Below are 26,266 nucleotides of genomic sequence, written 5' to 3'. Positions count from 1 at the left end.
TACTAGAGACTGGGATTTCGCAGGGTGTTAGTGGAAACCGACAATGCTGAGGTTTTCAATCTGTCTGCTTTCATCGACAACTACTGCAACTATGGGTTCATCTCTTATTGCTTCGATTCGAACGCTTCTTGAGGATTTTTGCAGGGAGGCGAATTTAGTGGGCGATAAGCTTTGTGGAATGGCCAGAGAAGGTCCTGTTGGAGAAGACCACTTCACAGCTCCGTCAGCTGGTATGGCATTTCTAGTTACCCAGGAAGCTGTTGGAGGCTAGTTTTGTTTTAACTTGATGTTGTGTATTAGCGAAAAAATAAAATAAAATACCAATGCCTTGTAGCTTCCTACTTAACAATGCAACAAGATGCAGAGAATTGAGTATGAGTGAATTGTTGGAAATATAGACCGCAAAATCATACCGTTAGCACTGATTGAAAAAATTAAATAATAATTGAGAAATTGAAATCGTAAATTGTGTCGTGATAAAAACTATTGTCTTCGAAACGAATTTGTTCCGATGTGTATAGTCGTTCTAATAGGTGGATCGTCCCCATAGATTAACGCGATCGTTTCAAATTTTGTACACCCGAAATTAGAGTGGCTGCTAACAGTATAACACTTCTGATTGAAAAGTATAGAGAGAACAACTTTAGAAACACATTTTGAATGTGAATAGTAAGACCCACTACCACGATCACGAATCTAGTCGAACAACAACGAATGCAAGCCTTAAATACTCATTCACAATAGTGTTTCCAACTCTATGTGAGTTTGAACATTACCAACATGAATAAGAGGCATATACGCAAGTGTTAAGTATTGGTTGAGTTGTAGGCATATAGGACGAAGTAATACCAGAAAAGGATGAGTCAAATCTATGGAAGCACGATCCACTAAATGCCCAAATTTGCCACAAAGTTAGCATAATGGTCGTAAGTTACTGTTACACTACACGTCCTTTTGGGTTGAACAAAATGAATAAGTCAATAATTTGGTATATTGAAATGCACGATTGTATCAACTAGAGACTGCACAGGAGGGGAATTTAGTTGCCTAGCTTTCGATTCTGGCTGCTACCTTTTGTCGCATAAACTCTATCAGTAAGTTTTCTTCTTATTGCCCAAATTTCTAAGAGGTAAAGTGCCACGTCTGAGACCATGTGTTTAGTAAATTTGTTGGAGTGCATAATCTTCATCTTTATCAATAAAAAAAATCTCGAACTTTGATAACAAAAAAAAGAGACTTTTGTTGGCATCTGCTGATTTGCAGAGGAAGGGGAAAATTGTTCTTCTTCTAGTAAAGCTAAACCAGAATCTTTTTATTAGGTGCGGTGGAATGGAAGCTGGGAGAGATGAAGAGGATTTAATCCTGACCCTTAGATGTTTGATTTTCTGGGTCTAATTTAACATCATTTTTGTGTGCCTATAAACCTCCTCTTTCCATCCCTTTTCTCAAACTCCGTCAACTTTTTTTTAGTCATCATATCAAAATTAGTTATTAATATTTATTAAAATAATTATTTTATCTTTTATTCTATTTTATGAAGTATTTTAACTTTTAACATCTTATTTTAAGATAAATTTTTTTTTAATATTTAATAGAATAAACATCTTGTCTCTTATTCTTTTTTTATGTGTGGATATTTTAGCTCTTAATGTTTTATTTTAAGTTAAAAATGACTTTTATTTTAGAATGTTAATCGTGTTTGAACTAATAGTTTTCATTTATAGAGGAAGTTTTTCACCCGAAAGTGAAATATTAAGGGCCAAAATATTCAAAGAAAGAATATAGATCAAAATGATCATTTTCATTTAATAGTTTGTTTTCCTTTCAAACATCGCATGTACATTTTCATACTCTATATTATTTATTCTTTGTGTGTGTAAATATATATATATATATATATATATATATATATTATAAAGAACTTTAGATTACTACGTTTTTATATCCATTTTAACTCTTATTATTATATGTATTATGATTCATATCCTGTTTACGAATTTATATCGATTTTATGTTTTCTAGAATATTTTACGTTTTTGAATGGTATTTTGAGTGTTGTTTCTTTTTTCTACTTAAACCAAACAAATCTCTTCCCATGATGGTTTTTGGGAGGTTGGTCTGGTTCCCGTTAGTTTTTGCTTATTTTTTCTTTTGTACTATATATATATATAAATAAAATTTATTGTCAAATTAAATGTTTAAATTATATTTAAAGTTAATTTTAAATGTTTAAATTATTTTCGTTCAAAGTAAATATTTAATATTTCTGATGTTATTTTCTTGAGTGTCTGTATCGTAACGATCGTTATAACAATATATTATCTGCCACATGTAATGCTTATAAAATTTTAATTTTTCATAATAAAAAATAAATTTATTTTTTTAATAACTTCTTCTAAAATTACAAAAACTAAAATCCCAAAAAACCCTAATTTCAACCCCTTGCCACCGTCGTTCGACACCAACGCCGTCAATCAGCTGAAACTCCGACGACAAATCACCGCCCGAACTGCATGTTTCAAGCGACGATTGTAGTGAAAAATTGATTATTGTAGAGACTAAGCTATTCCGCTAAAGGGTGACGATTCTAAAATTTCAGTCAACAATTTCTCCTATCATATGTAAGAATTCGGTTAGATGAAGTGGACAACGATAAAAGCCGACGACCAAAGGAACATCGATGACGAGCGGAGTGGGTAAAAAAAGGTTGGAATTAAGGTTTTTAGAGTTTAGAGTTTTCTTTTAGATTTAAGATTTTTTTTTAAATAAAATTATAATTTTAAGTTTTTATTTTAAAATTTTATAAATATTATATATGTCAAATAATAAATTATTTTTATCGGCCGTGACGAACCAGATCTCTAAAAGAATAAATTTGAGTGAAAAAAATCTTTAAACACCTAAAATAAATAAATGCTATAATTTAAACACTTAAGTTTTCATTAAATCTTTTATAAAAGAGTAAATGAACAATAATATTAAAAAATCAAACATGAAACAAATAAATTTAAATACGATTTATTTTTCGTTACATAAAATTATAGATAATTAAATATAGAATAGAAATAATAATTAAAAGTGTAGGTAGGTGCCTAGGTGGTAATGGGTAAAACTTTGAAATTATCAAAATACAACTACCTTATCTTTCTGCCGGGTTAATTTCCCCTACATTGCATTTCAATGTCTTTGCCAAACAGATAGCCAGCAAGATATTGACACTCTCTAGATGCCGCTACCCTTCTTATCCATGATTTAGATGTTGTTATGGATTACAACTGAAAAATAAATTATATCTCCTTTTTTTCCTTATTATTTCGTTTGATCATTTTATAAGAATTTTTTTTTATTTAAAATTTTTTTATCGATAATTATTGGTTCAAGCGGTAAACAGTTTAATCTTATTTAAGAATATTGAAAGACTCAGGTACCAAAACCAAATATGCAATATAAATTAATTTAAATTAGTCAAGACGAAATTTTAAAATTGAAGGTTACCAAAATTTTACATTTAAATTTACTTACGATCATGTATACTTGTTAAGTTTATAATGATTTATTTACGAAATTGATACAGTGGTATAAAATAATAATAAAAATTATGATAAAAATAATATATGTAACAATTCTTTAATTGAAAATTTTAAATAAAATTTTTAATTTAATGAATACAGGTGCTCGATACAACATTAAAAATCATATTTAGTTTTTATATGTACGTGTTTGGTAATTAAATTAATTTTTTATTAAATAAAAAGCTTCATCGTAAAAATATTAAATAGAATTACTTTTATTTTATTTTTTCTAAAAGCTACATTTGAAACAATTTAAGTTTTAAAAATTAAATAATTATAATTAACTTTTATTTAAAATCATCCAAAAATATACTAATAATTCTGAAATAAAGAAATAACACATTTTAAAGCACAATTTACTTTTGTCAAATAAAATAGTTATATTTAATGTTTATTAATTTATCAAATAATTTTCTAATATAAATTCAATACTTATAAATTATCAAATAATTTTGTCAACGATATAGATAAAATAAAAATAAAAATATGTTAAATAAAAAAATGTATAGTTTAATTATTCAATAATCGATTTAAAATTTTAAAAATAATATATAATTATTAAGATGATGGTTGCGTAATAAATCTCAATTATTACAAAGGAGTTAAGGTAGAGACGGAAGCAGCTGGTTAAAACCTCCTAACATGTTAAAACTCTTCTTTCACACTTCTTACAGGACACCTCCTTAAATGAGATTGATCCCCAAACGAACTCTTTCATTAATTTTTTATTTTGATAGAACTTTCAATACCCATTATTTTGCTTGCTTTTGTACTGCAGTTTTTTTTATCAGAGAAGAAGAAGTATAGCGTTAGAGAAGAGTGATAATGGGGAGCAAGAACAATAGAAGAACCATGATGGAAGTTGGAGCTGATGGGGTTGCTATTATCACTATCATCAATCCTCCTGTCAATTCTCTCTCACTTGACGGTACCCTTTTTTTTCTGATCCATTCTTTTTTCTTGCTCTGTGATTAAGTTTTGAGTCGTGGGGTTTGGGATTTCTTTGTTATTTATGACTCCAATGGATTTTTTTATACAAATTGTTGAACAAAGTTCTTTTTTGTGTGTGGTTTATTAGCGAAACAGATGTATTTGTTAAGTTAATTTTTCATTTTCTTGCAAAGTAGAGGTCCTACACTTACACAATCAATGTTGATCTGGAATTCTCTTACATTGTATTTTTGTAGGTGGGTTTATAATTAGTTCACTTTATGCTACTGAAAACATGGTTCTATTATTGATTGAATTAGATAGCAATAGAATAGATAAAGTTGAAAGAAAGAAAAAACTCATAACTAACATTCAGTAATATAGAAAAGGAGTGTTGAAAGGTAAGTGTCTTTTTTTTTAATGAACTGCTTAGCATGATTGGTGTTCAAACGCAAATTTAGGTCTATAATTGCACTGTTCTGCTTTTTTTTGGGTATATTTGCAATTTTGGTTACCTGAAATGTATAGTTATCTTTCCTCCTCAATTACATTTTACTGATTTTGTGTAATTGAGAAGATATACAATTGATCTGTCTTTCCTTTTTGTGCCCTCATCACAGTGTTGCAAAGCTTAAAAGAGAGTTATAATGAGGCCTTGCGAAGAGATGATGTGAAGGCGATTGTTGTCACAGGTAAGTTCATGGAGATTTCCCTTAAAATTAAATGAAAAGATGTGTAAATATATCATCTCTGTTCCTGCTTTCCAGAAAGACTGGAATTGGTTATTGAGATGCTAATGTCTTGTCTCTTGATCAGGTGCAAATGGAAAATTTTCTGGTGGTTTTGATATCACATCTTTTGGTGGAATTCAATCGGGAAAAGGTATTCAGAATTGTCCTTTATATATATATATATATTGGTTTGAGATTGATGGGTTAGTTGTATTTTCCAGTGGAACAGCCAAAGCCTGGCTATGTATCAATTGAGGTTCTCACTGACACTTTAGAAGGTATTCATCTTGTTATAATTATTTTTAAACTGGAAACCATATCAAATTGTATGGAATATGGATCATGTTGACTCTAGATGTTTTGTACTTCAGCTGCAAAAAAACCGTCTGTTGCTGCCATTGATGGCCTTACCTTAGGCGGGGGTCTAGAGATTGCAATGGTACATATTTATTTAACTCTTCAGAAATATAATTTTTTTCATGGAAAGAAAATATCATTATAATGTTTCCCTTTCAGACATGTCATGCAAGGATATCGACTCCTACTGCACAATTAGGCCTGCCTGAACTTCAGCTTGGGTTAATTCCTGGGTTTGGGGGTATGACTCTTTCATTTTAATTTTTATTTTCATTTTCATTTTCGGCTGTTTCTATATACGTCTAATCATATATGAAACTATTGGATATTGAGGTAACTGATGACCATTCATATGTGGTACTGTGATTCTCATTTATTTTATGCCAGTTTGACATATTGCTATATTGGCTTTATTTATATTCTGCTTTGTGCCCCTAATTGGGCTCAGGTACACAGCGACTTCCACGACTCGTTGGTCTCACGAAATCCCTTGAGATGATGTTGGTATGTTGTTGGATCAGCTTTTTTGCTTTAGTCAGGCATTGGTATGATTTGATATGGTTACTATATTAATATCTTTGTTCATTAACTGTGCATTTTCTTCTTCTCTTTTTCCCCTTATATAGACATCGAAGCCTGTTAAAGGTGAAGAAGCTTTTGATTTGGGACTTGTTGATGCAGTCGTTTCATCTCATGAGTTGTTAGACGCTGCACGTCGTTGGGCACTAGATATTTTGGAACGAAGAAGACCGTGGGTTGCTAGTGTCTATAAAACTGATAAGATAGAGGCCCTTGGAGAAGCAAGGGAAATACTTAACTTTGCTAGAGAGCAGGCACGGAAGCGAGCTCCTAATTTAAAACACCCCTTTGTTTGTCTTGATGTTATTGAAGAGGGTATAGTTTCTGGTCCTAGGGCAGGACTTTGGAAGGTCTTTACTTATCCTCTTTATCGTTTTAATACATTTTCATTTTATCTTTTTATTTACAGGTAGAAGTAAACTTTAAAATGAGATTTGATTTTGGCAGGAGGTAGAAGCTTTCCAAGAACTTCTGAAATCCGACACCTGCAAAAGCTTGATCCATATCTTCTTTGCAATGCGTGGCACATCAAAGGTTGCAGTGGTTTTTCCTTTTTCACCCTTCATACACACAATTAATGGATTCGGCAATTAAAAGTTGATGCTTTTAGATTTTCTTTTATCTTTCAGCTCCTTAATTTGGTGGCTATGATAAGTCTTTTTCGGTTTTCATATTGGTTATTCTAATTCCAAAACAAATTTTGATTACATTCATTTGTCTCTCTGATTGCTGATGTTCATTGTTCTTCGATAATTGATATACTTTTTGATGTATTTCATCCGCTTAAAGCTCGAACTTGTGTCATACATTGTATCATTGATAGAAATGACTTGATATTTAATATAACTCAAGTTATTTTACATCATACTCTTCAAACCATCAATTGCTCCTTCCCTTTGTAAAAGGCAGCCCATATGCTACTGCTACCCTTTCTATCGTTTCTGCTTTAACTTTTTACAAACACTGACCTCTTAGCAATGGGCAGGTTCCTGGGGTTACGGACAGGGGCCTGGTGCCAAGACAGGTGAAAAAAGTTGCTGTACTTGGTGGAGGTTTAATGGGCTCCGGGATAGCAACGGCATTGATCCTTAGCAATTATCCGGTAATCCTAAAAGAAGTGAATGAGAAGTTCTTGGAGGCTGGAATTGATAGAGTCAAAGGTGATCAATACTGGGTTATTTATTTTCTTTTCCAATACCACTTTTCACGTAGTTTATTTTAGACATTTGCTTGGTTTGTGAGATCCTATTATTTTGCTGCAGCCAATCTGCAAAGCCGAGTTAAGAAAGGGAAAATGAGTCTGGAAAAATTTGGAAAAACAATCTCTCTGCTTACTGGTGTTCTTGACTACGAAAGCTTTAGAGATGTCGACATGGTTGTAGAGGTAGCTAAGAATGTTTATTACAATCTTGCCTTTCCTACGGTATTTTATCTGCGGTTTTGATATTCACAACTTTGTTTATAATTCTTGTAACAGGCTGTAATTGAGGAAGTTTCTTTGAAGCAACAAATTTTTGCTGATCTCGAGAAATACTGCCCACCACATTGCATACTTGCAAGTAACACTTCCACTATTGATCTGAACTTGATTGGAAAGAGGACCAAATCCCAGTATCGGATTGTTGGGGCTCATTTCTTTAGGTATTATTTTTTATGCAACTCTTGCTGTTCGTTTACTCCCTTATGCTGCTTCCTCACTTGGATGGCTCATTTGTTGACATATCTATCTGATGCAGTCCGGCTCATGTCATGCCGCTACTGGAGATTGTTCATACCAAGCAAACATCTCCCCAAATAATTGTTGACCTACTTGTTGTAGGAAAGAAAATAAGGAAGACTCCTATTGTTGTAGGAAATTGCACAGGTTTTGCTGTCAATAGGATGTTTTTCCCATATTCACAAGCCGCCCTTTTCCTTGTTGAACGGGGAACTGATGTTTACCGGATTGACCGAGTAATTACCAAGTTTGGAATGCCAATGGGCCCGTTCAGGTACCCAATTCACGAGGAAAACATATGTCTCGATATTTTATTCTTGCAGTTGTTCCTATGAAATTCAATATATTGGTGAACTGATCGTATTAATTTTCTTACTTTTGCAGATTGGTTGACCTGGTTGGTTTCGGTGTTGGAATTGCAACTGGCACACAGTTCATTGAGAACTTCCCTGATCGAACCTATAAATCAATGCTTGTCCCGATTATGCAAGAGGATAAGAGATCCGGTATGATTTTCATTCTTGAACCTTGGTTAACAAACAAATTTCATTTTCAGGATATCTTGTTATCATGATCCACTGTTTCAGGTGAAGCTACTGGTAAAGGGTTTTACTTGTACGACAAGAAACGAAAAGCTAGGCCTGATCCCGAACTGAATAAGTACATCGAGCAGTCGAGGAGTATCTCAGGTGTAGCTGTTGACCCTAAGGTCAGTTTGTCTTCAAAACTGTTGCTTGTGGTGTCACTCCTATTTTACTTGGCTTGGTGCTATGATCTCATCGAGTTCTGTTACGTGTGAGCAACTTAATATTAGGTTACAAAGAACAGCAAATCGAATTATCTTATCTCATAATTTTGGGACCGCACTTAACATGCAGTTTGTGAAATTGTCCGACAAGGACATTGTGGAGACGATATTCTTTCCAGTGGTGAATGAGGCCTGCCGAGTTTTTGCTGAAGGTATTGCAGTGAAAGCAGCGGACCTTGACATTGCTGCTGTTATGGGAATGGGATTTCCACCTTACAGGTTCGTAAACATCACAAGGTTTTTCACTAATCATTCCGGTACTTCATCGAACTAAATTGCCTTTAACTTTTCAGGGGAGGAATCATGTTTTGGGCCGACTCTCTAGGATCTAACTACATTTATTCTAGACTCGAGGAGTGGTCGAAAATGTACGGAGAGTTCTTCAAGCCTTGTGCCTTTTTGGCTGAAAGAGCTGCCAAGGGTGCTTCACTGGTAAGCAAAGCATAAAATGTATAAATCTTGCTACATTATCGGAATGGTGGTTTCCATGCTTGTTGTATGCACTGAAGTCGTTCACCGGAATCATTCTCCAATTATTCTGTATAGTTGACAATGCAAACTGTAATTTCTTCTCTTTCTGATGATTGAACTGTTCGATTGCAGAGCTCACTGGTGGAGCAGGCCATTTCTCGATTATAAGGCAGGCTTTCGATTGCAGCACTGACCATTGCTCAAGCTCGTCTTTTCGAGTCTCCTTTGTTATTGTTTGATGGATGAAACTCGAGGTGAGCTCAATAAACATGTTTAGATGAATCCCAGAAACAATCTTGAAAGGCTAAAATGTGTACAATGTTCACTGTTTATGAAACATTGGTTGACACATCAGTAGAAGATATTCATGAAATGTTTTGGTCTTTATTTTTAATGTTGACAAATTAATGCAATTTTAGTAACAGCTATCAACAATTACAAGTTGATTTAACTTTGTAAAATGATTATATCTTGCACTCGCAATTAATTTAACTTTGTCGTACGTCTTATTTAGAACTTGAGGATTATATCGGACTCTCCCCTTCAACAAAAAAAGATCTAAAGGAACTATCTTCTTCCTTCACGCTAAAATTAATTAATAACAAGGACGTGCATTAGATATGTGTCCTAAATGCGTGAATGGTCCCCACTCTTTTCATATGTAGACAAATCATAATTTAATTGTTGTCCTTATATGAACATGAGATGGTATTATAATATTAATTAGCGGGGCACGTCTTAAACCCCAAGCAAACCTGGCACAAAACAACAAATTCAATATTCTAAATCAAACAGATCTATGAAATTGTTTAACAATAAGTGATTCAACAATCTTTTCCTCTCTCACTACTCCATGTTCTTGTTATACTTATATAATTCTTCTATGTTTCTTTTGAAACAAATTTAGGGAGACAAGCTTACAAAATTTTGGAAGTGAATATTTACGGCGACAAAGGCCAAGGGGGAAGGGAAGCACGGACAAGGTGGTCGGGTTGGTGTATTTAGATTTTTTTCTTTCTTTCTAATTCATGTTTTTTAAAATAATATTTCAACTTTTTAAAAATAAATTTTAATATATATATATGTGACACATCATTTTATGTTTTATTTTAACGATGATTATAGTTTAAATATCTAAAATGTAACATAAAAAATGTTAACTGTTTATTTTAAATTAAAAATTATTTAAATATTTAAAATTAATTTAAGACGCAGTATAATTTAATAAATTATTTTTACATTAATCCCTGTTTATTTACAGAAATAAAATAGACGGGTTTTAATAATGTAATGGCAGAAAAAGAAGGAATCCAGAGATATCTTTGGTTACAAAGCAGACGCATACTTTCTTCTTCTAATTATAACAAAAAAGATTATTAAAAAAAAGTAAAGCAATAGACTTTAATGAAAACCCCGTGAATAGCTAAGCTGAGTGAGTCAGAGACGACTGTCCGTCTTTGTTTACAGATTCTTGTGCTAAGCTGGCAGGTGCTTTGATGAAATCCCCAAAACCAAAGAAAAAAGAGGCTAGGGTTTTATGATTTCATTTTCCACTTTGTTTAATGTGTAGCCGAAACTCAGTCTTCCACGTGCTCCTGGGGACACTCTCCCTTTCACTCCTCCCCTTTCCGGTGCTCTTTTTTCAATAACACTCTTCTGACCCTCTTTTGTTTGTATCTCATCTTCTTCTGTCTTTCTCTCTCTCTCTCTCTCTCTCGGCAGCCAAAGAAAGAAAAAAAAGGTCATCTTTGATGAGAAAAGAGAGTAATACGACAAGGAACAAAGATTTTAGAGATATTTGCTTTTTTGAAGTTAACAAATGATGGAAGGAGGAGATGGAAGAGTTGGTGTTGGAGACGACGATATGGGAGATGGAATGCAATGTAGTAATCATCCTTATAGAAATAACCCAGGTGGTATCTGTGCTTTTTGCCTTCAAGAGAAGCTAGGCAAGTTGGTTTCTTCTTCTTTTCCTTTACCTATTCGTGCATCCCCTTCTTCTTCTTCTTCTCCTCCTCCTTTAAGATCTGACACCGGTGGTGGCGCTGTTACTTCTATTTCTTCCCTGTCTGTTGTTCGTCCCATGTCAACCGGGAACGATAATGGTGGTCATTATGATGAATGCTATACGAGGAAAGCTAGGATCCCTTTCATGTTGACAAAGAAGAAGAAGACGATGGATGCATCATCGGATCATCATTATCGTCATCACCATCATCATGGTAGTAATATTGCTTTTAAAAGAAGCAAGTCGACTACTGCTCCCATTAGAGGTCGGTTCGTGGATGGTGAAAATGGTGGGGACTTCAGCCCTAGGAAAAGAACTGGTTTTTGGTCTTTTCTCTACCTTTCTTCCAAGACCCATGGTTCCAAAAAGTTAGATAAAGTTGCTTCTGTTGCACCGCCTACGGCCACCGTATCAACGGTGGCGACAGTCGCATCTGGAGGAGCTTCGTCTTCTGGTCCAAAGGAGAAAAGCTTAGGTTCATCGAGAAAAGCATACATTGTGGTGATAGAGGACGATGATAGTCCCACTAATGAAGCTACTCCCTCGACTGGTTCGTCGTTCGAGCGGAAGGTTTCGAGATCCAGGTCAGTCGGCTGCGGAAGCCGTAGCTTCTCCGGCGATTTCTTCGAGAGGATCTCAACCGGGTTCGGTGATTGCACTCTGAGGCGAGTCGAATCTCAAAGAGAAGGCAAACCAAAGACCTCCACCGCCACCGTCGGAGCACCGTCTGCAATGAAAGAAAGGGTCAGATGCGGCGGCATATTCGGCGGTTTCATCATCACTTCATCATCATCGTCATCGTACTGGCTATCGTCTTCATCTGAGGATCAGAACGTGAACGGGAGGAGTAGTAAGAGCTGGGGATGGACTTTTGCTAGTCCCATGAGAGCATTCACTAAGCCCTCTTCTGGTAAGAAAAGTAACACCACCGTCATCAGGGAACCGAACAACAAAAGCACAACCCCAAATCTGTCGGCCATTCCTTCATTGTTAGCTGTATGAACCTAGAAGGTGAAGAACATGAATTCCAGTTAAATAGATATTACATGTTTACTGTAATGATGTCACATTCCTTGTTTTTACATATATCTGCAAATAATTTTGATCTTCAACTGTTATTTTTCTGGATAGTATTTGCTAACAAAAAGCAGGCAAAAGTGCCCGTATAAGGCGGGAATGATTATTTCCCAAACTAATGCAGTCAGGCGATTAATTTTTTAAATGGGGTGATTGCTATAAGATTACATGTAGTATTCAGGATCTCTCGATATTTTCAGGATTGGATCAGATTTCTCTATGTGTTAATTCCATGGTTGAAATTCGGGCATAAGGAGAAAAAAATTACGGTTTTATATAAATATCATCTTAATAAATATTAATTATTTATTAGATGCTGTTTAAGAATATTTTATGAATTTATTAAATTTTTAAATATTTTTTATAAATTATTCTTGTATTAAATTATATAATATAATTATGTATATTAATTATCATTTGATATTTTTTGATGTGTTTTTGATCATTTCAAAATCTTATGTGGTGTATTTGATGACTTTTTTTGTAAAATTATTGTTTTAAATGGTGATGATTTATAATATCTTATAAAATTATTTTTTATATTTTTTATAAATTATTCTTGCATTAAATTACATAATATAATTATGTATATTAATTATCATTTGATATTTTTTGATGTGTTTTTGATCATTTCAAAATCTTATGTGGTGTATTTGATGACTTTTTCTGTAAAATTATTGTTTTAAATGGTGATGATTTATAATATTTTATAAAATTATTTATATTTTAAATTATTTATCCTCAAAGTTTTTCTAGAATATATTATACGTATAAGATTTTAAAATTGTCAAAAACGCATAAAAATTATTAAATGATAATTTGTAGACATAATTGTATTGTGTAATTTAATACAGGAATAATTTTATAGAAAATATTTAAAATTTTGTTAGATCTGTAAAATATTTTTATACAGTGTCTAATAAATAATTAATTTCGATTAATATGATATTTGTGTAAAACGTTAATTTTTTTCCTTCTAAAACACTCGTATGGATTCACCATAAATCTGATTCGCGATGTCGAGAGATCCCACACACTGCATATAATCCTATAATAATTATCTTATTTGAAGAATTAATCACCTCACTGCATTAGTTTGAGAAATAAACATTCGCACGTGCCTTATATAGACACTTTTGCCCAAAAAAACACGATGAAGATGAGTTGCCATTGTAAAAGGGTTTTTGTTAAAAAAAATCAAAGGGTAAACAATACGATTACTATTTGAATTATTGGTTTTGTCTCATTTTAGTATTTAAACTTTAATTTATTTTAAAATTATAACCGAGGTTTATTATTTGTTTTATTTTAACGCTCTTTTAAAAATATAAAGAAATTGTTGCACATGTATTTTTATGGGTAAATTATATTATTCATTATTCAATTATTTTTTCACTCTTATTTAGATCATTAAAGTTTAGAAATTTTCAATTTAACAACTTAAATTGGTTATATTTTGATCACTCTAATTTATTTTATTAATATTTTTTGTGATATGATATCTTTTATTATTATATAATTAAAATAAAAAAAATTTAATTAAAATTTAGAGTGACTAAATTAGTAGCAATTTGAAAGTTAAATAATTAAATTAAAAATAATTAAATTTCAATGATCAAAATAATAATGAGAAGATAATTAAGTAATAAATAATATAATTTATCTATAAAAGTGTAATATTGAGTTTGATTCGACTTGAAAATTCACAAGTTTAAAATTGTTAAACTTGACTCAAACTCAAAATACAAAATTAAAGCTCGACTCGACTTGAAAGCTTGTGAGCTTAAAATTTTTAAACTCGACTTGATTGAAGTTCAAACTCGAACATAAATCTTAAGTACATAAAAGCCTGATATATTTTTTTAAAAAAAAGAAAAACAAATAAACATTAATATTATTAATAATTGAATTAAAAAATTTAAAATTTTAATATATTATCTTTCGAGTTGCTTATGAACTTTTCAAGTCGAGTAACAAGTAGTTTGTTTTGACTTTTTAAGAGCTCGAGACGATTTTGAGCTCGAGTTGAGTCTATTAGATTTGAGAGTTGACCGAACTTTGTCGGAGTCGATCTTGAGTAGTTCGTAATTTGTTTCGTCTCATTTACATCCGTAGTTATAACTGTTTCATTAAGTTTTTAATGGCGATATACGAAAATGAAATAAAAAGTTAATATTAAGTATGTTTTTAAAATAAATGAAAGTTTAGATATTAAAACGAAATAAAAGTGATAGTTCAAGTATGAAGGGTGTAGTTGACCTAAAAACAAAATGTTGATCCCATCACATGTAAGGTGGAAATGTCATCACATGGTCGTTTGATGAAACAAAGCAGTGATACTTAAGAGTTGTTTGGAACATGATTTAATCAAACTCATCTAACAAAATAAATTATGGATTGAGAGATGGGCATGATGAAGTTGAGTTAAAGACGAGAGAAAAAGCTGGGATGGGGCAAGTCATTAATAGTGTGGACCATAACAAGAATGAATGAATAGTGAATGAACATCGCCACTTTTCAATATTTACGGATTCTTTCTTTACATAATATGGCTTTTGAGAGGGCATTGGAAAGGTGCAAATCTCCCCCCCACTCCCCAAATTTCCTTTATGTTCCCCATCTCCCCCAATAGATATCTTAATTAAATTTTAATGTTATCTAGTACAAAATAATATATATTTATATATATACACGAGTCGAGTCAGATACATGTGGAAAGGATTATTCTACGTGACCAATGATCATCCCTAAGTACATTAGGTAAAGGTGCACCAAATCAAATCCCTAAGTACATTAGGTAAAGGTGCACCAAATCAATTTCTCGGACATGTCTTTACTCTACGTAATAGATATGAGTACTATTTTGATAGAAAAAATTAAGAATGATTGTTACGTGGATCATTAATTTAAAAAATCGATATAAGGGTAAAAAAAAATATTGATTTAGCTACATTCACAATCTTTTAAGTGTTAGTTGATTTACATTTTGATCACTAAAATATCAAATATATATTTTTGATCAATTAACTAATTATTTTTATGATCTAAGTCACTTAATAGTTAGCCGAAACAATGACATGAAAACTTATGAAATAAGTATAATGATTTGAAATTTTATTCATTGTGTCAATTTGATTTTTTTAATAATAATAATAATTTTGAAATATTCAAAAAGAAAAATTGAAAATTTCAGTAAAATCTTAAAATTTCAAAAACTAAATTAAGCTTTAATTTTTATTTATTTTTTATGACTACAAATTTAATGGAACTTTGCATTTTCATTAAATAAAAACAAAATATTAAAAAAGTAATACGCCTCCATATGTAAGCAAAAATCAGAAGCCAAACACATATCCAAGATAAAACCTAATGTAAATCCTAGGGATTCAAATCGAAGTCGCGTTTTCGGTCATGTCTCATTTACCACCTAATGTAAATCCTAGGGATTCAAATCGAAGTCGCGTTTTCGGTCATGTCTCATTTACCGCCATTACGACTATAGCGGACACTCTTGCGGCCATAGCGGGTATATCGGAAGGCAGCGCTACTACTATTTCACGGACACTATCGTAGTCACGGACCGCTATTTAAAACCATGGTCAACAGCTTCTAAAGACCCCGCGTCCCAAAGAAACAACGCCGTCGGGATGAAAATCCGCCGGACATTCCTCTCAACCCGTCTGACCCCTCGACAACCACCATGGATTGTGATGACTTGCCTGCAGCAGAACCTAATAACTCTTCTACGAAGCCGAGTGTCTCGTACAAGGATATGGTTATTGGATCAATGGAAAACCAACACGATGAAGAGCTTTTCCCTCTTGATGATGATGATTTTGATCTCCTGGAAGATGACATCCGGGTTGGAGAATCAAACGGAATACCCTTCATCGATTTTTCTGATCGGGTTCAGAATCTTGCCCTTAAGAGCATGGAATTTACCCTTGTTGTAAAAGTGTTGGGTAGACGCGTGGGATATAATGTTCTCCATAACCGCATCTACTCCATATGGAAACTTCCGCATCCAAAACTTAACGGCCACAGTTCAAAAGGCACAAAACACAAAGCAGACTCTCTGAAGGTGATGTATCAATATCATATCTTATTGGGTACATTAAATATAAGCTAAATCACCTGAACACCGGATACTGCTTTCACAACTGTTGACTTTCCATGTGCCACATGCCATATGGTGCCTGGTAAAACGAAACCCATATCAAAGTTTCGATCAACAAAACGAGAACAAAAAAACCGCAACCACTTGTACCATGACAATAGGCGCTATAAATAGCTCGATCGCAACAGAGTTTGAACATTACCAATATTAATAGTAGCTTGCCGAGATATAACTTCGGGAGAGAGGGGATGCAACTTTGTTACATCCAGTTTACTTAAGTCTTGCTCCATCAAACCTTTTCTCGACATTTTGGCGCTGCTCTAATAAAGGTCTATCTGATTCAATGTCAACTGCAACCAGAACCTGTCCCAAGAAAAGAATTCATTAAAAACATTGCCAAATATGAGAATACCCTACGAAATCAAATTGAAATCCAATATATCACAAAGCATAAGCATTAAAAGCTCGGTTTCTACAACATAGGAAGAATAGACAACACCACGGAGTTGGTTCGAAAGGCCTATTGTCAGAGAAGTTTTTGTTTCTGAGCCTTAAATACAGAGGAATACCGGATTTGAAAGAGAAGAAAGGGTAATTCAAATAACGAAATGAAATTCCTTTATTGTTTCTGAGCTCTTCTTCACACAAATGACATTCCTTTTTTAAGGACTGAATCAGGAAAAAAAATAAGAATCTGGAATTTTGTTTAATTGGTGGAAAAAATATGGATAAGTACATAAATGGTTTATCGATTGTAGGACGTTGTTTTATTGAGTCTCATGATTATTAAAAGTTACAAAATGGTCTTTTGACTATATGATGTTACTTTGTTGAGTCCCTCAACTATTAAAAGTTACAAAATGGTCACTTGGCTATTCATATGATCTAAACTCGTTCATTTTCAGTAAAAAATTGGCAATCGTATGAGCTGGACATTAACATGTTGCCTGAGATATGATAGTCGTTTGAGATTCTAATATCAAATTTTAGCATATCATAGTAGATTAATGTCCAACTCAGACTACCATCAATTTTTTAACGAAAAAAGACGAGTTTGAAACATATAAATAGCCGGGTGATGATTTTGTAACTTCTAATAGTCAATGACACAATAAATAAACGTCATATAATTGGAGGATTATTTTATAACTTTTAATAGTTGAAGATTCAACAAAGCAACACCCTATAATTGGGGGACCATTTGTGTACTTTACCCAAATAATATTTAAATCGAATTTGAATTAAAATTAAAATTTATAATATTTTATAATTTAATTTATAATTAATGTATATAATTAATAATTTTTTGAAATTAATATATTATAATTAATGTTATAAAAATACTTTTTAATATTTTATAATTTCAGTTATAATTAATACATTTTTATAAATAAAGTTAATTACATTATATGTTTTCAAACTATAATCTTCATTTTAAATTGGTCCTTAAACTTTTCAATATTTTAATTTCATCCCCAAACTATAACTCTCATTCTAATTAGCCCTTAAACTTTTAAACATTCTAATTTCATCACTAAACTATGATCCTCCAAACTTTTGAATATTCCAATTTCATGCCTAAATTCATCCAAATATGTAATTAGTTTCAACCATAGATTAACCTAAATGTTGTTTTTTTAAAACATATAATAATATAACTTGGTCTAAACGATTTTATTAACAAGGGATGTGATTAGCATATACGTATAGTTTGGGATGAAATTGAAATGTTCAAAAAGCGGGGATTAATTTAGAATGAATGTCATAGTTTGGGGATGAAATTAAAACATTTAAAAGTTTAGGGACTAATTTAAAATGAGAATCATACTTTGAGGGCATGTGATGCAATTAACTCTTTTAAATATAAAGGTAATTAATTAATTTCAATCACTCTGTATCTAAATATTATTTTTGTTCTTATCCCATATTAATAAAAAAAAATTATTAGTTTTGTCCTAATGAAATAAATTTCTATTAGAGTAATCAGTTAAGCAGTTAAGGTTGGTTAAAAGTTGTTAGCAGGATGTTAACTCTGTTAGCAGGGAGTTAAGATAGTTATAGATGTCTTGTAAAACTGATATAAAGCAATGTAATCGTTGTACTTGAATGTTAAGAAAAAGTTCAATGTTCTTCTTCTCTTCAAACTAATCCTAGCTTTCTAACATGGTATCATTCGCTAAATTTCCTGGGAAAATATACTTTCGTTCTCCTGTGTAGATTTTTCTTCTCTACGACAGACTGTGTTCTTGCTCACCATGCTGAGTAGTGCTGGGTCTTCTCCATCCATGGAGTTTTCTGCAAGAAATACCAAAGCATTTTCGAATAAAAAGGTAAATGTTGTTCTTGATGAAACAAATTTTCTTCTTTGGAAACAGCAAGTGTTACTGACGGTGCACAGCCATCGCCTTGAACGGTTCTTGATGGGAACGATGAGATCACCACCTGAAACCGTGGTCAGTGATGATGGCGAAGTTATACCGAATGAGTTATATGAAGATTATGTTGCATAAGACAATGCTCTTGCATCATGGCTACTCTCCACGATTAGCCCTCAACTTGTGTTCTTGCTCCCATGCTGAGTAGTGCTGGGTCTTCTCCATCCATGAGTTTTCTGCAAGAATACCAAGCATTTTCGAATAAAAGGTAATGTTGTTCTTGATGAAACAAATTTTTCTTCTTTGGAAACAGCAAGTGTTACTGACGGTGCACAGCCATCGCCTTGAACGGTTCTTGATGGGAACGATGAGATCACCACCTGAACCGTGGTCAGTGATGATGGCGAAGTTATACCGAATGAGTATATGAAGATTATGTTGCATAAGACAATGCTCTTGCATCATGGCTACTCTCCACGATTAGCCCTCAACTCCTACCTCAATTCGTGGGTGCAGAAACCGCCTCAGTGATCTAGAGCACAGTACTTCAGTTCTTTGGAAACAGATCCACGACAGCCATTGTCAGCTTGCACTACAAGCTACAATCTCTCAAGAAGGGTGACGATTCGATGAGAGTATACCACACGTGTGTAAAAGAAGTGTGCGACGCTTTATAGTCATGTGGTAGCATGATGTCTCAAGGTGAGCACGTTGCAAGCATACTAAAGGGACTCCCTCTTGAGTACCAACTGTTTGTGGCAGTTCTAATAACCACACGGGAATCGTTGACTCTTGATGTTGTGTATACCATGCTGATGGACGCAAAAACACAGTTGGCTGGATTCGGTGATCAGCCTAAGGCGCTGCCAATAAGTGCCAATATTGCTCAAGGAACATGTATGAGAAAACCTTCTGTCTCTAATTACTCCTATGATCATAAGTTCTATCGGTAACCGGTCAATTCTGGTGGTATGGAAGAGGTTGAGGACATGGTCGACATATACAGTGTCAACTCTGCGGGAAGAATGGTCATCTTGTAGACAGCTGATGACACCGCTTTGATCAAGACTTTCCTAGGGTTACGTCTGGTAGTAAAGCATACTCCAAGGATCAGCTTGGAAATGCATATTATACTACGTATGAAACTAAAGTTGCTGAGTGTGAATCTTGTTATGCTCGAAACGATGTATCGCAAAGTGGTTCACGCCCTCAAGTGCTTCTCTTGTCAGCAGCTCATGATCAATGTGTAGTAGACTCGGGTGCCACTCACCATGTTACGCCTGATGAAGCAGTTTCCAATCATAGAGATGACTATATCAGACCAGGTAAGCTGGTAGTTGGTAATGGGGTGGCTTTAGATGTTAAGGCAGTTGGTAACACTATTTTATGTTCATCCTCTCGAGCTTTGCTATTAAATGACTTGTTACATGTACCAAGAATAACCAAGAATCTCTTATTTGTCTTAAAGCTTGCTAGGGACAATAATGTTTTCTTTGAGTTTCATGCACATGAATGTTGTGTCCATGATGAAGACACTGGTGTTGTTTTTCTTCGAGGAAAGGAAGAAAATAACTTATATTCATTTGTTGTAGATCCTCAAGTAACTGCTCTAGTTGCTGAAACAAGTTCCTTGGTTGCATCCATTGAATCCTATGAGTTGTGGCACCGAAGATTAGGGCATCCCTCACATGACAGCTTAGTTAGAATCTGTAAACAGTTAAATGTAAATGTTTCAAAGTTAATAAATAAAACATGTGTTGCTTGTTACATGGGTAAAAGCCACAAGCTTCTGTTTCCTGACCCAAACACTGTCTATGACACTCTATTTAAGCTTGTATTTACGATTTATAGGGTCCTGTACCGATTCTTTCAAATGGCTTTAAGTACTGTGTCACTTTCATTGATGCTTGTACTCGAACCTTTTGAAGGATAAGGTAGAGGCTATCACTGCGTTTGGGCTATTTTAGCAACTAGTTAGAAACCAGTTTAGTCTGCCCATTAAAGCTGTTCAGAGCGATTGGGGAGGAGAATATAGGCGTCTGTCGACCTGTCTGCTCAAGGAAGGTATCGTGCATCGTGTCACGTGTCCACACACATCATAACAGAATGGCGTGGTGGAACGCAAACATCAACATGTTATTGAGCTTGTATTTGTCCTTCTTGCTCAGGCGTCCATGTCTATTCGATTTTGGTTCTATGCAGTGGTTACCACCATTCATTTAATTAATAGGTTACCAACTAAGGTATTGCAATGAACAACACAATTTGAGAAGTTATTTGGCAAGAAACCTGAATATGAGGCGTTGAAGGTGTTTGGCTGTCAATGCTTTCCACACCTGCGACCCTTCTTGAAACACAAGCTTCAGTTTCGGTCTCAGTCGTGCGTCTTTCTTGGATACAACCCTCATCACAAGGGATTTCAGTGGCTTGGGCCTGACGGTCGCATATATATCGCGACATGTAGTGTTTAATGAATCAAATTTTCCTTTTGCAAGCACTACTCGTACAGAGACTCTAGCTCCCGAGACTGGCCAGCAACTTCAGTCACTGAAGGTGGTCACTGATGTTGGGAAATTCAATCCATGTGATGCTTCCACTTCACTGAATACTGACCGTGAATCCAGTACTAAAAGAACTGACTCAGCTGGAATCGGCTTGGATACAGCACTTGAGGATGGGTTGAGCACAACACGTTCTACATCCTCTGCACCGAGTGATAGCAGTAGAGGAACTGCTTCCCATCAGACTAGTCCAGTTCATTCGTCTGGCTCAGCTCACCAAACTAGTTCAGCTTATCCAACTAGTCCAACTTACCAAATCAGTCCAGTTCGCAATGATTCCAGTGGTGTTGGTGTTAGTACTTCAATGTATGTTCAAGAACAACATGTTGATGATGAAATTACTGGCAACAGACATCCTATGCTTATACGCAACAAATGTGTGGTGTTTTTAAGCCAAAGGTATACACGAGTTTTTTTGATGACACGATACCTATTAATATTCGAGCTGCGTTACAGTCACCTAGCTAGAAGTCTGCTGTTGATGTAGAACTTGGGGTACTGCAAGGAAACAACACCTGGTCTCTTGTTCCCTTGCCCAATGATCGTGATATTGTTGGATGCAAGTGGTTGTTTAAAATAAAAAAGAACCCAGATGGGTTTGTGCAACGGTATAAAGCGCGGTTAGTTGCCAAAGGGTACTCACAAATCCCTGGGTACAATTTCAAGGATACCTTCAGTCCAGTTGTGAAATTTGTAACGCTGAATGTGATATTTTCCCTTGCTGTCACTAAGAACTGGTCTATATGCCAAGTTGATGTAAATAATGCATTCTTGAATGGTGAGTTGTCTAAGGAAGTGTACATGCAGCAGCCTCCAGGATTTGAGGAATTTGTAGTTGATTGATCCCCACTCGTGTGTAAGCTGTACAAAGCATTATACGGGCTTCGCCAAGCACCTAGAAACTGGCATGACAAGTTGAAGGTGAGTCTTGAGAGAATGGGGTTTGTGGAGTCTTTAGCTGATGTGTCGCTCTTTGTGAGTTGTGTACATGATGTGTATACCTTTGTTCTGGTTTATGTCGATGATATAATTATTACTGGGGACTGTAAGGATTATATTGAGAGAGTAATTCAACTTCTGCAAAGAGATTTTTCGCTCAAGGACTTAGGCGAGCTAAGCTTCTTTCTTGGTATTGAGGTCAATCGGAGCAGTGGTAAGTTGTGTCTCTCGCAGAAGAAATACATCCTCGAGTTACTGGAAAAAGTGAATATGTTAAATGCTAATTCAGCGGCTACACCTATGGTCGGTACAACTAAACTGCTTCATGAAGTAGGATCTTTACTCTCTGATGCTTGTAAATATAGAAGTTTGGTTGGTGCAGTTCTCTATGTGTGTCACACTCGCCCTGATATTGCATATAGTGTGCACAAGGTTGTTCAGCACATGCATTCTCCTTGTGAGGCTCACATGGTAGCAGTGAGACGTATACTTCGGTACTTGGCTGGCACTCTAGATTATGGCCTTACGTTCCTAGCTGATGAAGCAGAACTAAAGGTCGTTGCGTTTGCTGATGCAGATTGGGGAGGTGATGTTGATGATCGCATGTAAGTGTCTGGCCATGCTGTTTTTCTTGGAAAGTTTCATGTGATCTGGAGCTCGAAGAAGCAAAAGACCGTTTCTAGGTCAACCATGGAAGCGGAGTACCGTAGTGTAGCAGACACAGCCGCTGAAGTCACCTTGATCAATGTGCTGCTAGTCAGTCTAGGTGTGACACAGCTTGAGGAATCGGTTATCTGGTGCGATAACACAAGTGCCATCGCAATGAGCATGAATCCAGTTTACCATGCACAATCAAAGCATGTTGATATGGATGTTCATTTTATCAGGGAAAAAGTTACAGCAAGAGCATTGCGAGTTAGCTATGTTCCAGCCAATTATCAGGTGGCAGATGGCCTCACGAAACCGCCAACTAAAGCTGCGTTTGAAGTTTTTCGAGCCAAAATGTGTGTCTTGCCTTGTTGAAGCAGGGGGATAAAAGTAGAGGGAATATTAGAGTAATCAGTTAAGCAGTTAAGGTTGGTTAAAAGCTGTTAGCAGGATGTTAAGTCTGTTAGCAGGGAGTTAAGATAGTTATAGATGTCTTGTAAAACTGATATAAAGCAATGTAATCGTTGTACTTGAATGTTAAGAAAAAGTTCAATGTTCTTCATCTCTTCAAGCTAATCCTAGCTTTCTAACAGTTTCTAGTTTAGTGTAATGGTTAGACATTAGAAGTAGTTGCAATATATATTTTACTAACTTCCATCGTTAAGAAAATAACACGTGTCATCATTTTATTAGATATATTAAGTAATTACATAAAAATTATTTGTTGGTAAGCAATTGGGTTAGTTCACATCGTAATCAGCTTGATATTGTTTAAGCAAGGTCTTGAGTTTGAATCTTTATGTTTATAAAAAATCCATGTTGTGACACTCACCTATCAAAGCCAGGTGTGCGACGTGGGTCGGTTCTGATTAGTCAAGACGAAAACTTGGAATCGGGAGGGCAACTAAATAATCCATATTATTGGTTGTTGAAGAAGAACTAGGTTGAGCGGCTCTTGTAAAAGATGGCTAAAGAGTCCTGTTGCGTCCATCGATAAGGAACAATGTGCATGTATACTTGTTATGAAACATTTGGAATATGAAGAATACGTAGTTTGACGAGGCCGTCATGCAGGCGCTAGGATAATACATGACAACGCGAGGTTATTGCCTGGCCGATCTAAAAGTTTTCTGTAGAGTGAGGTCCCAAAAGTAGAAATTAACAAGGTGGTTTGCCAGAGGTCGTTGCATGGAGAATTTTTTATAATATATTGGAGCAAACCAAAGATCTTCACCGTCCAGGTAGTGAGGGACGTTGAACATACTGGAAATAGTATGCGAGAGGGCGACTAAAGTCGTTTGATCCATAATGATTCACCTTATCCACCGCAGCCAAATGTGATGATGAACATGGCACTATACTAATAAGGATTATGTTGATGAAGAAACCAACTATAAGCGATAGTGATCAAGGCACAACCATAAGTCATGGAGCAACAAATAAAACCGACCACCACCATCTTCGTCATAACTCCTGGAAACCTAAAGTCATTGATTAGTGTTGCTCTTCCCCACAGCAACAGGGTGTTCAAGATTGGACCATGCTTGTTGAGGAAGAGAGATCCCAACGAACGAGCTAAAGAGATTCTTTAGAACCGTCGTAGATGGAAGGGGGAAAGGGGAATTTTCGTGACTAAAAGGAATGAAGTAGGAAAACTAGAGGTTTAAGCAGTGTCCGTCGATGTCGAGACCATACGTAAATTCTCCGGAGTACAAAATTGTATAGAGACTTGGACCAAGTTTTGTTGGAAAAATAATGGATTAGTTAAATGATATTGATGTTATTTATAATAAGTCATAAGTTATGTCACTTACTGAATAAATTTATTAAATAAGTTATGTCACTTAGTGAATAGACTTATTTTTTGAGTTTAAAGTTACATTCATTTAATTATGTCTATTAGTTTTTCAATAATTCTCTTCATGAAAAGTCAAGTTTCTTCATTAAATGATATTAATCTTTTAATTCATTTTTTCTCCAATTTAGACACAACTTTGGAATAGGAAAGCACTTAAAAAAAACTTTTTAAATTAATTCTTTTTGGTGATATAGAAATGCAAGATTGTGTTCGACTGATTATTATTGGTGTGCTTAATGTTGTGATCGTTTGTTTTTGTATTCTGAGAGACCACCGTCCAACATTACTCAAAATACTGAGGAAAGAATAAATATGTCTTAAGGAAACTGTTTATAGAAGTCTCAACAAAAAAATCTTCTTATGTTTATCCGACTTTGCTCATTCGATTCCGTATCTACATCCGAGTAAACAATTTTATTTCTCTATTTTAATTTTATATTAATTTTTACTTCATTTTATTCAAAAATAATTTTATATTAATTTTATTTCTCATATTAACTTTTTTTATACATGGAGGGGTTGTACGAAGTAGGCAGCATGTGTTGTGGGATCCAAGAAAACTGCAAACATTTGAATCATCAGTTTACTTTGTATAGTACTAAATTGTCTACTTTCTATTGTCAAATTTGTTCTTCAATTATCATCTCTTTTTATATGCATAGTCTTTTTGCTCTCATGTTCTGCTACTGCTATTCATTCTTCACGTGTCAACAAACATATAACATAGAAAGTACTAGCAAAAATCAGGTGGCAATCAATTATACGTTGTTATTCCTTGAGAATTCGAGTTCGAGTATTATAAATGTTAGGGGTGTGACCATTTAATATTAAAAGGTTAAAAGTTTTCTTTGAACAAATATTACCTTATACTTTTCTTAGATTAATCAAAGAAAAAAAAGCATAGAACGTACTAAAATTCAAGCAAGAGACACATATATATTGATAAATGTTTTGTTTAGTTAAATTATTCATAAATGTTTTGTTTGTTTAATCACTAAATTTTTTTTGTTAACTTTATATTAACTATACTGTTAAAAATACTTTTTAATATTATATGATGATATGTGTTAATATCATTGATAATTAAAAATTAATCTATTTTTAAGATCAAAATAACCTGTGTACTTAATGCTTGAGAATAAATATAAAATTATTAATTAGATTAAAAAACCTGATTAAATGATTATTATATGCAATTATAAAAATAAAAAGTTTTAAAGAAAAAAATATTGAATTTGATTATAAATATAAAAAAAATACATCAAACATGATTTAATCTAAATATAGTTTTTTTCAATTATATAATAACTATTTAATTTGGTGCAGTAATTAAGTATCATCTTAAATCTTAAGTTTGACCCCTCTAGATTCAATTTATATTTTCTTAGTCTTGTATTAATTATAATTTAACCTAAATAAAATCTTTGCCCGTCATGAAATATATATCTAACTTGGTTCAACTATTAGATGTTGCTTCAATTTACACTTAAGTCCCAAGTTTGATATCATCTCATCCAA

The 26,266-nt window shown here is 33.9% G+C and overlaps 2 protein-coding genes across 2 annotated transcripts; both read left to right on the top strand.

Annotated features, from left to right (window-relative positions):
* Nucleotides 1-4,311: 4,311 nt before the first annotated feature.
* LOC120189677 (peroxisomal fatty acid beta-oxidation multifunctional protein MFP2-like) lies at nucleotides 4,312-9,498 on the top strand. The gene is made up of 18 exons (XM_039192903.1): nucleotides 4,312-4,500; nucleotides 5,123-5,194; nucleotides 5,319-5,384; nucleotides 5,455-5,511; nucleotides 5,605-5,672; nucleotides 5,750-5,831; nucleotides 6,039-6,094; nucleotides 6,217-6,519; nucleotides 6,617-6,703; nucleotides 7,155-7,329; nucleotides 7,432-7,553; nucleotides 7,647-7,810; nucleotides 7,906-8,160; nucleotides 8,271-8,392; nucleotides 8,474-8,595; nucleotides 8,765-8,913; nucleotides 8,988-9,126; nucleotides 9,298-9,498. The coding sequence occupies exons 1-18, from the start codon at nucleotides 4,398-4,400 to the stop codon at nucleotides 9,331-9,333; spliced, it is 2,178 nt and encodes a 725-aa protein (XP_039048834.1). The 5' UTR covers nucleotides 4,312-4,397; the 3' UTR covers nucleotides 9,334-9,498.
* A 1,514-nt stretch (nucleotides 9,499-11,012) lies between these two features.
* On the top strand, nucleotides 11,013-12,212 carry LOC120189533. Its single transcript, XM_039192794.1, has one exon. The coding sequence runs from the start codon at nucleotides 11,030-11,032 to the stop codon at nucleotides 12,173-12,175; it is 1,146 nt and encodes a 381-aa protein (XP_039048725.1). The 5' UTR covers nucleotides 11,013-11,029; the 3' UTR covers nucleotides 12,176-12,212.
* The last annotated feature ends 14,054 nt before the right edge of the window (nucleotides 12,213-26,266 follow it).

Source organism: Hibiscus syriacus, unplaced genomic scaffold (assembly GCF_006381635.1).
Source record: "Hibiscus syriacus cultivar Baekdansim isolate YM2019G1 unplaced genomic scaffold, ASM638163v2 tig00116958_pilon, whole genome shotgun sequence".
In the NCBI taxonomy this organism is placed as follows: Eukaryota; Viridiplantae; Streptophyta; class Magnoliopsida; order Malvales; family Malvaceae; genus Hibiscus; species Hibiscus syriacus.
This window is presented reverse-complemented; position numbering and strand designations above follow the sequence as displayed.